Genomic DNA, 18,205 nt, shown 5'->3' on the forward strand with positions numbered 1-18,205 from the left:
TCAGACCATCTGGGGATGGTCTGATGGTAGTATCTTGCCAACATGTTTATTTACAAAGGGCATGGGTGTTTGGAACCAAAAATGTATCAGGCCAGGGCAATAGTGTTGTATGTAGATGTGTAATTTTGAAATAGATTCATTAAAATCCTTGCCATTGTATCCTCATGACTTAAAAGTATTAGCTCAACATCCTTCTATGGTGAACTTGCACTTCTTTTAATTGAGACTTTATATACATACTTTACAAACATTGAAGGCTGCTCATACATTTCATTGAATAAGATTCACTGTTATACTTACAGATCATTAAGAATAAAAACAATTGCTTAATTAAAAACACTGAACTAAAACTACCCTTATTAAATTACTGAAATTGGTAAATCTAACAAATCCTAGTCTGTCGGCATAATGAACAATAACACAACCATCTTATTCAAACAAGTAAAGTAAACCTAAAGCTCCTGTACAAAACAACAACAGAACATTCCAAAACCTTTACTCTGACCCAATGAGACAAATCAGATGTTAACCCTGTCCAAATTATGTCTTGTAGCAGGCCCTGCTTTCTCACAAAGGGAGTGACTTGGGTCTGGGTCCTGGGAGATACATAGAGGTGACATAACTATCTCAATAGTGCTGGATATCACAACCCAGTTTGATAAATATTATCCAAATAATATTTATTGGTGTAATCAGTTCTTAATTAGTGTCCATGTTATGAGATGCTACCCTCCTAAGGTCCACGTATGATGAGGGTGTCTAGACCGCTAGAGTTTTGTGCAGTTGTTGACAGATAACAGTGAGTCTATGAACAAGGCACAATTAGCAGGCGTCTTCGCCTCTTAGAACCTGAGTCCAGGTGTGGCTATAATGTCAGCGTAAGGCTCACTCTGGTGCAGGTCCAGGGCCTGCTGTTTCTTCAGCACTGTTACGAACCTCTTTGGCCCAGCGGTCTAGGGGGGATGGATACGAGACCCGTAACATAAATCATGCAAATTATAATCGTGACATGTAACAGTGAGAACCAAAAACCACAGACAACTGAAATCTACCGTCAAACTCAAAAGGTTTATTTTAAACACACGGTAAAGGGGTGTGGGAAAAGGGGCTGAGCTGGACCCAAGCAACGAAACAATAATCCAAAACCACCCCTAAGCTAGACTAGCCTATTTCAACAACAGCTAGCTAACTAACCAAAAATACAGTGGGTGGTCCGCCCAGTTCTAACTATGGTACTTAGACACAGTATTCCTACGGGTAATGTATGCCCATGGGCGACTTGTCTTGGTACCCCCTTTTCCCACCAAACAAACAAACAGTCAAATAACAAAACAATACTCACAGGATTACCGGACAAATGTGACATGTAGTTTGCAAAAACAAAAGAGATCAATACAGAGAGAGAGAGACACGGGGAGATAGAGATTGGACACAAGAGCGAATGAGCACAAAGATTGATCACAGAGTGAGAATGAGCTCGCGAGATAAAAATGAGCTCTGGGAGAAAACAACTGACTGGGTTTTTAAACCAAGGGAAAGGGACTGTGATTGGTTGAGGGAGAAGGAACAGGTGTCTTCTGATTGGGGACTGATGATTGTCACCTGTGATGGGGAGAAGGAGAGAAAAGAAACACACAGGATACACACTTGTATCCGTAACACTCCCACCCTTAAAAGAGCAACCCCCAGGGGGGATTGCGACTAAAAGTATGTACACAGTTTATACAAAAGTATCTACAATGAATACTCACAAAATCAAAGTCAATCTTCCGAAACATACAAAAATTATTACACACGAGACAAAGCATCTGCTAACATATTTTCAGAACCCTTTTTGTGGCAAATCTCCAAATTATAATTTTGTACAATAAGAGCCCAACGCATAAGGCGCTGGTTCTGGTTGTACATACGGTGGAGAAACACTAAGGGGTTATGGTCCGTATATACAGTCACAGGTAGGGCACTAGACCCTATGTACACCTCAAAATATTGCAGAGCTAACAACAACGCTAGAGCTTCTTGCTCGATGGTGGCATAGTTTGTCTGACATTTGTTAAATTTTCTGGAGAAATAACACACCGGATGATCCAGTCCACTCTTGTCCTGCTGAAGTAGAACAGCACCAGCACCTCTGGCACTAGCATCTACCTCAAGTTTAAATGGTTTTTCAAAATACGGAGCTGCAAGTACAGGGGTATTACATAATAGTGCTTTAGCAGTTTCAAAAGCTACCTTACAGTCCGGGGACCACACAAACGATCTTGCCGGACTGAGCAAATCGGTCAATGGAGCAACTACCGCAGAGAAGTTTTTACAGAAGCTACGGTAGTAGCCAACCATCCCCAAAAAGCGGCGTAGCTCTCGTCTGGTGGTAGGCGCAGGGAATGCAGTGATAGCCAAGACCTTAGCATCAACAGGGCGCACCTGTCCATGGCCTACCTCTTTGCCGAGATAGGTAACAGTGGCCTTCCCAAACTCGCACTTTGCCAAGTTCAGGGTTAAAGAAGCAGCGGCCAAACGTTCACATACTACCCTTAGAGAGTTAACATGATCTGTCCACTCAGATGAATAAATCACTAGATCATCTAGATATGCACTACAATTAGGAACGCCAGCTAATACGGTGTTAACCAGTCGTTGAAAAGTGGCTGGTGCATTTCGCATCCCAAAAGCCATGACAGAGTATTGTAGGAAGTTGTCTGGGGTAACAAAGGCAGAAATCTCAGAAGCACGTGAAGTTAACGGAACCTGCCAGTAACCTTTTAAGAGGTCCAACTTAGTTACATAAGTAGCAGCACCAACAGTGTCAATACAGTCGTCCAGTCTGGGTAACGGGAAAGAATCTGGCAATGTGACAGAATTTACCTTTCGATAATCCGTACATAACCTGGACGTACCATCAGGTTTAGGAACCAGAATGCAAGGAGAACTCCAAGGGCTTGAACTTGGCGTGGCCAGGTCATTTTCCAACAAATATTTCACTTCATCCCTCATTATCTTCCTCTTAGAAGCATTGACACGATATGGGTGTTGCTTGATAGGGGCAGCATTTCCAACATTAATGTCATGTTCCAACACATTTGTGCGAGTAGGAACGTCATTAAAGAGACATGGAAAACTGTGGAGTAGCCTCACAATATCGTCGGCCTGTCCTTCCGTTAAGTGAACCAGACCTGACTGGAGAGACATCAGCATTTCTGAGTTGGGCAATCTAACACACTGCTGCTGAGTATTGCGCAACTCCAATCCATCTCCATCAACATCATCAATATGACAGTCCACTATCATAGCCGTAGAAGCAGCAGAAATAGCAGTAACTTCCGCTGTGGTTGAACCATCTACCTGGGTGATGGGTCGGGTTTGGTATGCTTTCAACATGTTAATGTGGCACACACGAGATTGCCGTTTTCTATCAGGAGTTTGAAGCACATAATCAGTTTCACTTAACTTCTTTTCAATCAAATAAGGACCAGAGAAACGAGCTGACAGTGAAGATCCTGGAACAGGCAATAACACCAGCACTTGGTCACCTGGCTGTAGTGGACGAGAAACAGCCTGTTTATCATAGTGTCTTTTCATACTTGTTTGTGAGGAAGACAGAGCTTCCTTAGCGAGAGCACAGGCTTGGTGTAGGCGCTCACGAAAGCGACTAACGTAGTCCAACACATTCTCTTCTTCCGTACACAACTCTTGGGACAAAAACTGTTCTTTAAGGACTTTCATTGGTCCTCTCACTGTGTGACCAAACACTAGTTCAGCTGGGCTGAACCCTAGGGACTCCTGTACAGTTTCACGAGCAGCAAACAAAACTAGAGGAACTCCCTCATCCCAATCTTTCTCAGATTCCAAACAATATTTACGTAGCATAGACTTCAGTGTCTGATGCCATCGTTCAAGCGCACCCTGAGACTCTGGGTGATATGCGCTTGATACACGGTGCGCAACTGACAAGGATTTTAACACCTGCTTGAAGAGCTTTGACAGGAAATTTGTACCTTGATCAGTTTGTACCACCTTAGGTAACCCGAATGTCGTGAAGAACTTAATTAAGGCTTTACTCACCACTGGAGCTGTAATCCTTCTCAGAGGAATGGCTTCGGGGTATCTTGTTGCCATACACATTATCGTTAACAGAAACTGGTTACCCGATTTTGTCTTCGGTAACGGTCCAACACAATCAACCACCACATGTTCAAATGGTTCACCTATGACAGGTATAGGACAAAGAGGAGCAGGAGGAATAACCTGATTTGGTTTTCCTGTAACCTGACATGTGTGACATGTCCGACAGAACTGAGCCACATCTTGTTTTAAACCTGGCCAAAAGAAATGTCGAAGGATCCGATCATAAGTCTTCGTGATCCCTAAGTGTCCAGACCACTGGTGATCATGAGCAAGGGATAACACATTGTGTCGAAAGGCTGTAGGAATCACTATTTGGTAAACAGCATTCCAATCTCCCTCCGCGCCACCATGGGATGTCCATTTACGCATGAGGAGATTACCATCAAGAAAGTAAGCCACATTCTTCTTCTTTACCTCTTCCAATGAGACAACACTAGAAAAACATTTAGCAAGCTTGTTGTCAACCTTCTGGTTAGCAATCAGCTGCTCACGAGTGACTGGTAACTGTATTGCCTCAGCAATAAGTTCAACATACTTCGATTCTTCCCTTGTCTGTTTGTCAGAGGTGATCAGCTTCGCAGAGGTAGTACACAACCCATCCTCTTGATCATCTTCTTTGAACAGAACAGTGTTCGACAAATCTATCACGTCACCCACTTGTCTTGCCTGAGCACGAGTGACAGCACAAGCGGGGAACACATGGGGATAACTCTGTGCCAACTCATTGGAGAGAGAGTGGTCACTTTTATCCAACACTTCCAATACGGGTACTACCTTTCCTCCAGCAATATCGTTACCCATTATAAAGGTCACACCTTTTACTGGCAACATAGGACGTACCCCCACTCTGAATATTCCACTGATCAACTCAGAGTGTACATTCACAAAGTGCAATGGCACTGGGACAAAACCCATTTCAATACCCTGAACTAACACACTGGAACCACAGTATGTATTGTCGGATAAGGGCAACACATCAGACAATATAAATGACTGTGCCGCACCAGTATCTCTAAGGATTTTAACAGGACGCTGAGATGCTTCGTCATTCGCTATGGACACAAACCCCTCGAAAATGAACGGTTCGTAACTGCGGTCGGGTACTGAGACTTTCAAACTACATTTACCCTGAGGCACTGGTTTCGTTTCAGACCTCACAACAGTACGAATTAGCCCAACACCTGTCGGCGGCTTTGCACGAATAGGCATCCCTTGTTTGCGTTTTAGTAGGAAGCAATCATTAATCATATGTCCCACTTTATGACAATAGAAACAGGGACGCTCATTTTTCTGGCGTGCTTGATATACTGCGGGCCGACCAGGACTAAAAGTAGGCAACTCAGTAGCTCTACTCTCAGTATGAGCCGAAAACACACTCTTGTGCGTCAACACAAACTCGTCTGCCAACACAGACGCTTCTGACAGGGAGGATACTTTCTGTTCATTTAGGTATACTACAATGCGTTCGGGTAAACAATTTTTAAACTCTTCCAACAAAATTAACTCCCGGAGAGAGTTGAAATCAGTTACCTTACTAGCAGCATGCCATTTATCAAACAGATTTCCCTTGTCTCTAGCAAACTCCACATAAGTCTTATTAGAAGACTTTCTATGAGACCTAAATCTCTGTCGGTATGCCTCAGGCACAAGCTCATAAGCGCGAAGAACGGTAGCTTTGACCACTTCATAGTTCAAACTATCTTCCAGAGGTAGCGCTGATAAAACCTCTTGGGCTTTACCAGTTAATTTACATTGTAGCAATAAACACCATACTTCTTCAGGCCATTTCAAGGCTACAGCTATACGTTCAAACACACAAAAATAGGAGTCAACCTCTGACTCTCTAAACAAAGGTACTAAGGCAATCTGCCTACTAATGTCAAACGTGTTGGAAGCTACAGCTGGTGAGGACGACTCACTAACAGGCACAGTAGGAACGAAGGCTAGCCTCGCTGTCTCTGCTTCCAGTTCCATTTGGCGCATTTTGAAATCCATCTGCCGCTGTTCTCTTTCTTTTTCAGCCTCTATTTTACAGATTTCCAACTGCCGCTGTTCTCTTTCTTTTTCTGCCTCAAGTTTACACATTTCTAACTGGAGATTTTCTCGCCTAATTTGGGCTCTCTCTTCTGCCTCCAGTTGAAACTGTATAGAACGGACATCCCTTCTGGCATCACCAGTTGACAGTGGGGAGAGTGGATCAAAACGGGGCAATGTAGCTGGAGCTTTAGCCTCGCCTTCGGTCTCAGACACCGACGGGCTTACAGGAGCAGCAACATCCCCTACAGGGGTAGTAGGCTCAGGCAGCGGTAACACAAGCACCTGCTCTTTCAACAATACATTTAACACTAGTTTCTTAACCTCCGCCTTAACTAAATTGTGAGAAATAGACAATGAATAATGTTCTGCCAAGGTCATTAAATCAATTTTACGACATTTATTAAACACCTCCCACAAAGGGTTATCCAAAAAGGATTTCAACTCAAAAGTAGCCATCTTGAACTACTACCAAACACAAAAGCCAACAAATAGCAAACACTAATGCTTATGACGCTCAACACTGACTAACCACACAATAACAATCTGCATGAGCGGTATGGGCGTCAGTAATGACAGATCCTGGATGAGTCCCCACTTATGTTACGAACCTCTTTGGCCCAGCGGTCTAGGGGGGATGGATACGAGACCCGTAACATAAATCATGCAAATTATAATCGTGACATGTAACAGTGAGAACCAAAAACCACAGACAACTGAAATCTACCGTCAAACTCAAAAGGTTTATTTTAAACACACGGTAAAGGGGTGTGGGAAAAGGGGCTGAGCTGGACCCAAGCAACGAAACAATAATCCAAAACCACCCCTAAGCTAGACTAGCCTATTTCAACAACAGCTAGCTAACTAACCAAAAATACAGTGGGTGGTCCGCCCAGTTCTAACTATGGTACTTAGACACAGTATTCCTACGGGTAATGTATGCCCATGGGCGACTTGTCTTGGTACCCCCTTTTCCCACCAAACAAACAAACAGTCAAATAACAAAACAATACTCACAGGATTACCGGACAAATGTGACATGTAGTTTGCAAAAACAAAAGAGATCAATACAGAGAGAGAGAGACACGGGGAGATAGAGATTGGACACAAGAGCGAATGAGCACAAAGATTGATCACAGAGTGAGAATGAGCTCGCGAGATAAAAATGAGCTCTGGGAGAAAACAACTGACTGGGTTTTTAAACCAAGGGAAAGGGACTGTGATTGGTTGAGGGAGAAGGAACAGGTGTCTTCTGATTGGGGACTGATGATTGTCACCTGTGATGGGGAGAAGGAGAGAAAAGAAACACACAGGATACACACTTGTATCCGTAACAAGCACCAGGAGGCAAAAGAAGGTAGCCGAGGTCTGGGAGCGACTGTTCCTCTCACACAGCGTCTGCAGGCTGAACATGGTGTTGCTTCTGCTGCTCTGAATCTGTTTAGGGATGTCATCAGAACAACATAGAAAAATCTGAATTTTGTTTATAGGGGATAGGTCAGTTACGGATTGATTATATAAAGGATAAATGTCAGAAAAGCAGGGAAAATCCCATCCCAGTTTGTTATAACACAACACACAATCACACATTGCAGCCATTTCATTTCCACCGACTGTTCCCTAATCATGCCCTTTAGTCTTTTAAATCCGTCATCTGTGACTTGGTGGATTTCTGGGTCTGATTGTAATCAAGCTAGCAAGCTGACAAAGGGTAAGAATGGATGCCCTGCTGCATAGGGGTACTGAGTTCTTACTTTGAGAGCGTTTAGTAGTTTCTGTGCTCGGCTGGTCATCCTCCTCTCCTCAAAGTCATCCTGGCTGTCCACCATAGACTGTAGTTTGGTATAACAACACATTACAGAGTGTACCGTAGTACATCACACCACACCATTTTTTTTACCCATTTTTCATGATATCCAATTGGTAGTTACAGTATTGTCCCATCACTGTAACTCCCCTACAGACTCCAGAGAGGCGAAGGTCGAGAGCCATGCGTCCTCCGAAACACGACCCTGCCAAGCCGCACTGCTTCTTGACACACTGTTCGCTTCACCCAGAGGACAGCTGCACCAATGTGTCAGAGGAAACACTGTCCAGCTGGCAACCGAGGTCAGCTTGCAGGCGCCCGGCCCACCACAAGGAGTCGCTAGAGCGTGATGGGACAAGGAAATCCCGGCCGGCCAAACCCTCCCATAACCCGGACACCGCTGGGCCAATTGTGCGCCGCCTCATGGGTCTCCCGGTCACGGCTGGCTGTGACACAGCCAGGGATCGAACCCGGGTCTGTAGTAACGCCTTAGAACGCTACACCAATCAGGAGGCCCCGTTTGTGCTTTTCTGTGTGTAAGCGTGCGTGTATGTGTGTATTTCTGTGTGTGTATTCAATGCATGTGAATGAACCTGTGTGTTCCGTGTCACATTCGATGGAGTTTCCCTCTCCATTCCAGAAGGATGAACATGCATGGAATCCTCCGAAGGAAGCTCAGGGTGAGAAACCTCAAATCTACTCTCATCCTGAGAGACAAGAAAAAGAGAGAAAAGGAGAAAGGGGGAACAAGGAATGTTGTCAGAAAAAGTTATAGACAATGGGAAAACCTGGTTGAAAAAAGGTTATATAAACACTTTTTAATGGTGAAAAAAGCATATCTGGTGTTCATGTTGAACTCTTTACATGTACTTCGTCCCAGACGTCCTCAGGTGGGTTGTCAGTCCCATGGTGGTGCAGAGGAGTGAGCTCCACATTGTGTCCCATTCTCTCAGGATCCATAGTCTCATGCAGGACACTGAGCTCACTGGGCAGGTCGCTCACATCGCTTTCCACTGTATACACACATATAAAATTAATAAACCCAAATAGGAAACATAACAGTTCAAAGGTAATGTGAAATTCAATTCTCCCAATTTCATGAAATGTAGTGACTTGTATTCTCAGACGATCATTTCTATAACATGGTGTTGCTCTGTGTGAATATGACCTCCTACCCTCATGTCTCTCCTGTCTCATCTCTTCACGGTCATCTTCATTGCCCACTCGATCTGTTTCCCCCCGAAACACATCACTGGAATAGAGCTGCAGAGGCAGAATGGGGGCAGTTGTTGAAACAAAATGCACTGCTGCTATACATCACTGGTTACAGATGTGAACTCAATTTCCTCACTTAAGTATGGAATCCAACATTTATATATTGAAGGCTTGACTTAAGTGGAACAACATTCTTAAGCTAAACTTGTACTTTTTTAGTGTAACACATGACATAGGAAGGCCAAGAAGATCATCAGGGACCTCAGCCACCCGAGCCACAGCCTGTTCACCCCGTTACTATCCAGAAGGTGAGGTCAGTACAGGTGCATCAAAGCTGGGACCGAGACTGAAAAAAAGCTTCTACCTCAAGGTCATCAGACTGTTAAATAGTCACCACTAGCCGGCGTTCGCCTAGTACCCTGCCCTGAACTTTAGTCGCTGTCACTAGCAGGCTACCACCGGGTTACTCTACCCTTCACCTTAGAGGCTGCTGCCCTATGTACATAGTCATGGAACACTGGTTACTTTATAATGTTTACATACTGTTTTACCCACTCCATACAGTTGAAGTCGGAACTTCACATACACTTAGGTTGGAGTCATTAAAACTAGTTTTTCAACCACTCCCACAAATGTCTTGTTAACAAACTATAGTTTTGGCAAGTCGGTTAGGACATCAACTTTGTGCATGACACAAGTAATTTTTCCAATAATTGTTTACAGACACATTATTTCACTTAAAATTCACTGTATCACAATACCAGTGGGTCAGAAGTTTACATACAGTAAGTTGACTGTGCCTACTTGGAAAAGTACAGAAACTGAAACCTACTAATTGGAAAAGTACAGAAAATTATGTCATGGCTTTAGAAGCTTCTGATAGGCTAATTGACATAATTTGAGTCAATTGGAGGTGTACTTGTGGATGTATTTCAAGGCCTACCTTCAAACTCAGTGCCTCTTTGCTTGACATCATGGGAAAATCAAAATAAATCAGCCAAGACCTCAGAAAAAAAATTGTAGACCTCCACAAGTCTGGTTCATGCTTGGGAGCAATTTTCAAATGCCTGAAGGTACCACGTTCATCTGTACAAACAACAGTACGCAAGTATAAACACCATGGGACCACACAACCGTCATACCGCTCAGGAAGGAGACGCGTTCTGTCTCCTAGAAATGAACGTACTTTGGTGCGAAAAGTGCAAATCAATTCCAGAACAACAGCAAAGAACCTTGTGAAGATGCTGGAGGAAACAGGTACAAAAGTATCTATATCCACAGTAAAACGAGTCCTATATCGACATAACCTGAAAGGCCGCTCAACAAAGAAGAAGCCACTGCTCCAAAACCGCCATAAAAAAGCCAGACTACGGTTTGCAACTGCACATGGGGACAAAGATCAGATTTTTTAATCGTCTTAATATTTATATATTTCTTAATTCCATTCTTTTACTTTTTAGATGTGTGTATATTGTTGTGTATTGTTAGATATTACTGTCACGTCCTGACCAGTATAAGGTTAATTGGTATTGTAGTTTGGTCAGGACGTGGCAGAGGGTATTCGTTTTATGTGGTTCGGGGTGGTGTGTTTTGTTGAAGGGGCATTTGGTTTAAGTATTCCGGAGTTTTTTGGGCACTGTTTGGTTTTCAGGTATTCTATGATTTTGTCTAGTATGTCTGTTTCTATGTTTGGTTAATTGGGGTTGGGACTCTCAGTTGAAGGCAGGTGTTGTCTATCTGCCTTTGATTGAGAGTCCCATATATGAGGGTGTGTTTGTGTTTGTTATTTGTGGGTGATTATTCTGTGTTTAGCCTTGTGCCTTACCAGACTGGTTTTTGTCGTTCGTTCTTTGTTATTTTGGTGTTCATTTTGTATTTATTAAAAAACAAGATGAGCATACACATACCTGCTGCGTTTTGGTCCATTTCTACCGACGACAAGCGTGACAATTACTGCACTGTTGGAGCTATGAATGCAAGCTGCTAAATATGTGTTTGCAACCAATTTGATTAAAGGTAAATATATCAACCTATGATGGGACATATGTTGATTTCACACCCTGCTTACCTGTTGAAGGTGTGGATGAATGACAGGGGCACAGAGGTGACTGAAGAGCCTGTCCACCCCACCACTCTCTTTCCATTGCATGAGTTGGTGGGTGGGTGGGGCTAAGTCCAGTGGGGCAGTGAGATCTGAATAGTCAGTGAGCTGCTCCCTGACGGCCTGGTTGGACAGCTCCTTGGCCTGGTCCACCACCAGTCTCCTTCTCCTCTTCCCCTTCTTCCTCTTTAAGGTCGCTAAGGACAAACAAGGTTTAACTCCAATGGCTTACCTTACCTGTGCTTTTCACACTTCGGAGTTTCCACCACAGATAATTAAGAAGGTAATGTGTTACTTATGGCTTTGATATATGATATAGGTTGTGTCCAGTTAGATAATTGTGTTTGAGGGACAGTAAGTGTGCTTTGGAGAATGGCCTTGTTGTGGTGTCAAGATGTTGCTTGTTAGGCAGGTAAATATTTACGGGTCACAGCGACAGGCTCCAGAGCGAAGCCCTCCTCCTCATTGACCAACAGAGTCGTCTCATTCAGGACAGGGGTTGTCTCATTCAGGACAGGGCGATCCTCCTCCATGGGTACAGATGTAGGAGAGTCTGGACGACCTGCAATGCAGGGTTGTGGAATGAAGGGCATTCTGTCTCAGTCTACTATTGTGATAACATAAAGTAGACACGGACAGAATACAATGGATTCATATTTCACTGTATAACGTAATAATGATAAAGCACCCAATTTTGGGAAAAGTTTAAACAACGGAAAAATCCAATTTACTCCCTGCAAATTTTACAGCAAAGTGGAATTAGCACATGAATAATGAAATTATAATTTTCCAGTATGCGTTGCCTCTTGCTGTGAGAGAGGGTGCTGCAATGCTTGAACAAAGTATAACCACAGAGATTCTAAACCCAGAGACGCAACATCGTGAGACTTCTGGGAACACCTCCGGGAACGCTGGTGAAACAGACCAAGCAGACCAGGCTGGGGTTTGAGAAGTCAATGAGCGAAGTGAAAAATTATTCCTTAGTTGTAAATTTTCCTCCAACTCAAAAAGCCACAACCTAGATTAGAGCCAATGTCTTAAGTAGTTGAAAACGTTATTACTCCAACCTCGTTAAAGTAGCAAACTGACACGTTTTCTCGCGCAGTACGGCGCAAGCCGATTGTTAGACCCGGTGACGTGTTTCTGCACATGAGCTTAGCTAGCCAACATCGCCATTACATCGCCTACAAGCGCTACCGGGGATATCTATTGGAGAAGCAGTTTCTGCTTATCTTCATACTGTACTGTCTTTGGTAGTCTCATACAGATGTAGACGCCTTCATACCAATCTACAATTACACTGAATATTTAGACAGGGTATAAAGTTTCCTAAAAGACTACCAAAATAAACACAAAAAATTACCTTCTTGGTTAATGTTTGTGGGAGCAATCTCTGGCATCACATTTTGTGGTTCGGCTGGGAAAAGGTCCGTCAAAAAAGCATTCTCACTGGAACTGGCCATGAAGTCTATTCAGGATTTGGAAAAGGGTTTGAGACATTGCATAGGTTTGCCTTTGAAAGATTCTTGATGTGTTCAGATTTGCAACAGATATGTTATCTTCAAGTGAATCTGCTGCTAAAAATCCAGGTCGGGACATTACCCAAGATGTCAATGCCTTTGTCCTCGTCGCCAAAAGCATCTCCGTGCTGGGCCAGGCTTAGGAAACTCACATCTAACATGCCCCCTTGGTGAGACTGGGTCTCATCACCTACAAATATTAGACACAGAGTAAATCAGAGTAAGTTACTGACAGCAATGTGAGTGAAGGAGAGAAAGGTGGCCTATGGTGAGAAGGAAAATAACATTGAAAGAGACACAGGCAGGCACTGTAGAGTAGCAACCCTAACCCTTACCAAAGTCATCAAATGTGAGAAAGCTATTTCCAAAATCCTCTTTGAGGGTGATGTCCTCTGTTCGGCACTGATTCAGTGAAAAATGGTCCACAACACCTATGGCACTAGGGTCAGAGAGGGGAGAGAAAATAAATTACTTTTCGATATAAACATCACAAATACTGCTACGTGAAGCTTCCACACCCCCATGATCTATTGAAACTAGGGATGCACGATATATCGGTGAACATATCTGCCGATGTCTAGTTCAAAGCCGATGTGCAAAACTGATGTCAAAGCTGACGTGCATACCTATATAAAGTAAGTACTAATGACGCCACGTAAAATTTTGCGCTACACGTGCAAAAAAGCATTCCTAACCTAGCCCACAATGTCTGCTGTGTGGATCGATCAGTCAACAAGTCGAGCAGTTATTACGAAAGAGTAAGACATTTTCAACAAGACAACTCAAAGGCGAAGTCCATTAAAGCCAAGATAATGGAATTCATTGCCCTTGACAATCAACTGTTCTCTGTCGTGGGTGATGTTGGCTTTTGCCGACTGGTTGAGCACCGGTACACAATACCAAGTGCGCTATTTTTCAGATGTTGCCCGTTGCCCTATTGGAGTTACACAGTAATAGCATCACTGCTATTAGCTTCACGACAAACTGTCATTATGGAACGCCGTTTGGGTCTTTTGAGTGTCAAAAAAGATACAGTAGCACTGTCAAAGCTGTACAACTAACCGCAAAGTCCACTATTGTGGCCACCAGCATTAATGCAGCTGGTGGCCACACCAGATACTGACTGTTACTTTTGATTTTGACCACCCCTTTGTTCAGGGATACATTATTCCATTTCTGTAGTCACATGTATGTGGAACTTGTTCAGTATATGTCTCAGTTGTTGAATCTTGTTATGTTCATACAAATATTTACACATGTTAAGTTTGCTGGAAATAAATGCAGTTGACAGTGAGAGGACATTCCTTTTTTTGTTGAGTTTAGCAAGCCAGCTACTTAACCTTGTTGCCCAAAGCTAACGTTATAAGCAGCCAGCTAGCTTCATCTGGCTAGTGAGGCTGACCGGGTTATGTGTTGTGAAGCTAGCCACAATAAGGATCAGGCACAATAGTGGAATTTGCGGTTTTCCTTCAAAATAAAAGTATGTCATTGACAGTGATGCAAAGGAATACAAATAGTAGAATTATACCATACTTTTATTTTGAAGACTAACCGCAAAGTCCACTATTGTGGCAAATCCTTATTGTGGCTAGCTTCACATTGATGGGTCCGACCACCATTAATCAAATAAGAATTGTCTTTTATAAATTAGGATTATTTTAGATGATGACACCTAGCTATATAGGTAGCTAGCTAACTATAGCTACTGAAACAGATTATGTAGTTTTGCTATGTTTTTGGCGAAGAACATTGTTTGCATCCATGAGCTAGTTTTTTTTTATGACCAGCACTGTAGGTGCGCGAGACAACTTAACCAGCATCATAGCATACGTATTGACGAATCGTTGGGACATATGAAATACGGGTGATAGTGTAATCAATGTGTAATAACTATGTAAAAAATGTATGAAAGCGTTAAATGATTATGTGATGTGCAATCATATTCAGGTCCTGATTGGTCAACAAGTGTTATTTGACACGCAAAGACCCAGACGGCGTTCCATAGAAATCCTGGTTGAGAATGAAACAGCTGAACGAATTAACAACGAAACAGCACAGCAAGTAAGTGAAATAAATAGGTTTTGATTATGTTTTACTGGTAATGGGGACATACGTAAATGGCAACAAAATAACTTTTTGGTCAATGTGGTGTGTGTAACCTTTATTTAACTAGGCAAGTCAGTTAAGAACAAATTCTTATTTACAATGACAGCCTACCCCGGCAAAACCCGGATGAAGCTGGGCCAATTGTGCGCCGCCCTATGGGACTCCCATTCACAGCAGGATATGATAAAGTCTGGATTCGAACCAGGGACTGTGGTGACGCCTCTTGCACTGAGATGCAGTGCCTTAGACCGCTGCGTCCATGTGTGTGTGTTAACTATTTAACTGTACTAGATTGCTTAAAAGGCTGCTAAAAAGAAAATGTATATCGGTATCAGGTTTTTTGGCAAGGAAAATATTAGATATCGGTATCGGGCAAAAATGTAATATCGGTGCATCACTAATTGAAACACTGACACTAGCCTTATTGGGGTAGGGCCTATTTGGAGCATACATTTTGGTTTTGAATGTGAGTGAGTTAAATGAGAGAGAAAGGAAAACAAAAGTACTTTGTGTCTGGTAGCTGGGTATCGAAGTCAGTGAAATCCTCCATCAACGTGATGGCTTTAAGTGTGGCCTCCAGTCCTTCAACAGGCATGTCAGTCTGTCCTAATGGTGACGGAAATAAATGTATAATTTTATACAAGACTTCAACTGATATATGTTTCCAATTATCAGAATAACATGGAGATCCTGTCTTTAAAATGCAGGGTTCTACCCAAAGCATGTAAGAGGGCTGCTGTGCCACCTTGTGCACTGGCTGCAGCACTATGTAAAAAAAAGTAAAAATGATTTTTTTGTTAAATATATATATTATCATTTAAGGCTAAGCACCAGACCCTAATATGGTATATTTTGCTCTAGATTGCAGCACCTTGAAATGTTGACATTGACAACGCAAAAAGGATGCTTGGCTAACCTGGTCTGAAGGCTACTTTAATTTTGACAACAGCGTCATTGCAGTCAGCAAGCAGATATTTGGCTTTTCTGAAGTATATCCTCACTACTCCCAGGAGTAGGTGGCCAAAAGTCCGCAAGCCGATATTTGTCTTGAGATGATTGCACACAAGCACAGAGACATAAAAACAGACAGAGGGGCAAGCCTAAATCGGGCTATATCATAGATTATAAATGATGTGCTCATTGTGTGGCTACAGGTATGTGGAGAGCTGTATCAGAAACTATTTCATATACTTTGAGACATATATAGCTATGACACGAAAACGAAACCTGAAAGACAAGGTATTATTCATTGGATAATGGAGTAAGTTACTGTAGACAAAAATAACATGGTGAGCTAACTCAGCCAGATGCAAATACATTTTATCTCCCTGTTTATATATTTTGGAAGACAAAACAAAGTGTACTGTTACCTGTGGGGAGATTATGTGTTTGATGGTGCTCTCCAAATTGCATTCAAACACATGAGTTCTGGTGATTTTGCGCTCCCAATGAGCTGCTAGCCAGATTTTGGCCAGAGGTCCGCGTTTGGAAGTGAAGAGCTGAGTGTAGAACATCATGGTCAAAGCCTTGGTGGTCTATCTGGTCCTCACTGTTGATATTGCTGCGGGTTTGGTTTGATAATACAATACATGTGGTTCATTTTATATGGGATACGGTACAATTCACTTGCAAAATATTTGTTTAACAAGCATTAGCTAGCTAATGTTACTGTAGCTCATGGTATGAAAACGAGCCTCGTTATCGAAAGCGTCGTTGACAACTGGAGCTAAACTCTGACCTGGCTAGCTACCTTCGTTTACATGTGTCCCTAATACTAACTAGATGGAGAAATGTAAAATGTCTAAATAATTTTACCATCCTTTTCCAAATAAAATAGAATAATTTGATACTCACACGTTTAAATCCAAAATAAGTGTTTTGAAGGCGGTGACAGATTGAAAAACTAGTAATGGCGCGAGATTAACAATATTAACTCACATTACCCGCGTATTTGGGACCAACATGGCACGAGAGTGGAGCAGCCTGTCTCGAGCAAAGTGATAGCTACCAATTTAGTTACATCGTGTGGTTTTAGTCTAACCGGGTGACATGCGTGAGGTTTAAACGTTTTTATGCAACAGTTTTGATTGTAACCATAAAAAAAGTAATCTCTGAAGTAAAACTTGTCAATTTGAACAGATCATGTTTCGTTATCCCGAAATTGCGTGTGAGGGCTAGAGCATGCCAGCGCCAACTAAAAAGTTGGAAGTTGCTCAACCCTAAAACGAATACAAACTATTTTATTATGACATCCAAAGTTTTAGGAAGTTCATTGATTAACTACAGTAACTAGCTAAATTGAACCATAATTGTTTTGGCATGTGATGTTCATTTAAACGTATTCTCTCCAGTGTGCTTCCTGTTATAACCAGCTGGGGACACTGTTACTCTCTTGCCTCGGTAAGTCCTAGACTTTCTGTTTCCTGTCACTTATAATGATACCTATTTAGTAGTGTTCTCGTCTAGGCCGTAGAAACTGTATTGTTTCTTAATTTGACTTCATTGAAATATATCTCCCTCTACTACTATTTCAGTACCTTAAAAGCAAATGAAATAGCATTAACGACTCACTGAGGTACTCAAATAAGCCCCTAAAAAAGAATATTATCTGAAGAAGTCCAAGCCATCCGTCAAGTGAGCAGGACAACCCTTACTACTGACATACTAATTACATAACTGACATTTGTATAAATACAAGGCGAAATGGAATTACTAATTTACACGCACACAAACACACACACCAACTCCAGCGTACACACACACACACACACACACACACCACACACCAGAGCAGAAATGCCCCCCAGTATCTTCTGAGGCGTTGACAGCAGGCTGAGAAATAAACACGGCAAAATACATTTGCATTGTGCGCTGACTGTGTGCCATGAGCAGTCGGAAGCTCTGGAACAGCTGGTGTAGCAAAACGATCCAAACCCCACGACCCACTATAATCACTTGAGGGTTTCATCAGAGGGAGAGCGTAGAGAGGGGATGATAAAGGGAGATGGGAGGAAAATGAAAGAGCAGTTGTGAGAGGGGGTGAACAGTGATGAGGGAAGGGAGTGAAAGGGATGAACGGCTTGAATGGTGCACTGCAGTTCATTTTGAAACAAATGGCAAATAGTCAGATTAATCATCAGCTTGTATTTAATGAGTAGCACGGTATTTTACAAAGACAGCGTGACTGTCTGTTTTGCATGTTTTTAATTTCCACTTCGTTTAATACTTTTTACTGTACTAATGTAAGAATTTTAACAGTGGTGAAGCTTGTCCAGTATGTAGGCATGACAAAAAATG

At 42.5% G+C, this 18,205-nt stretch overlaps 1 protein-coding gene across 1 annotated transcript; it reads right to left on the reverse strand.

The window, feature by feature from the left end:
• Window positions 1–241: 241 nt before the first annotated feature.
• On the reverse strand, window positions 242–17,257 carry LOC106572450 (double-strand-break repair protein rad21 homolog). Its single transcript, XM_082962157.1, has 15 exons — window positions 16,763–17,257; window positions 16,279–16,469; window positions 15,825–15,954; window positions 15,415–15,514; window positions 13,138–13,241; window positions 12,885–12,992; window positions 12,646–12,750; window positions 11,707–11,844; window positions 11,250–11,479; window positions 9,142–9,229; window positions 8,831–8,979; window positions 8,560–8,673; window positions 7,914–7,991; window positions 7,496–7,596; window positions 242–921 (listed from the first exon to the last, which is right to left on the reverse strand). Exons 2-15 carry the CDS (start codon window positions 16,423–16,425, stop codon window positions 843–845), a joined length of 1,671 nt encoding a protein of 556 aa, XP_082818283.1. The 5' UTR covers window positions 16,426–16,469; window positions 16,763–17,257; the 3' UTR covers window positions 242–842.
• Window positions 17,258–18,205: the final 948 nt, after the last annotated feature.

The sequence above is a fragment of the Salmo salar genome, chromosome 15 (genome assembly GCF_965601325.2).
Source record: "Salmo salar chromosome 15, fSalSal1, whole genome shotgun sequence".
Taxonomy (NCBI): domain Eukaryota; kingdom Metazoa; phylum Chordata; class Actinopteri; order Salmoniformes; family Salmonidae; genus Salmo; species Salmo salar.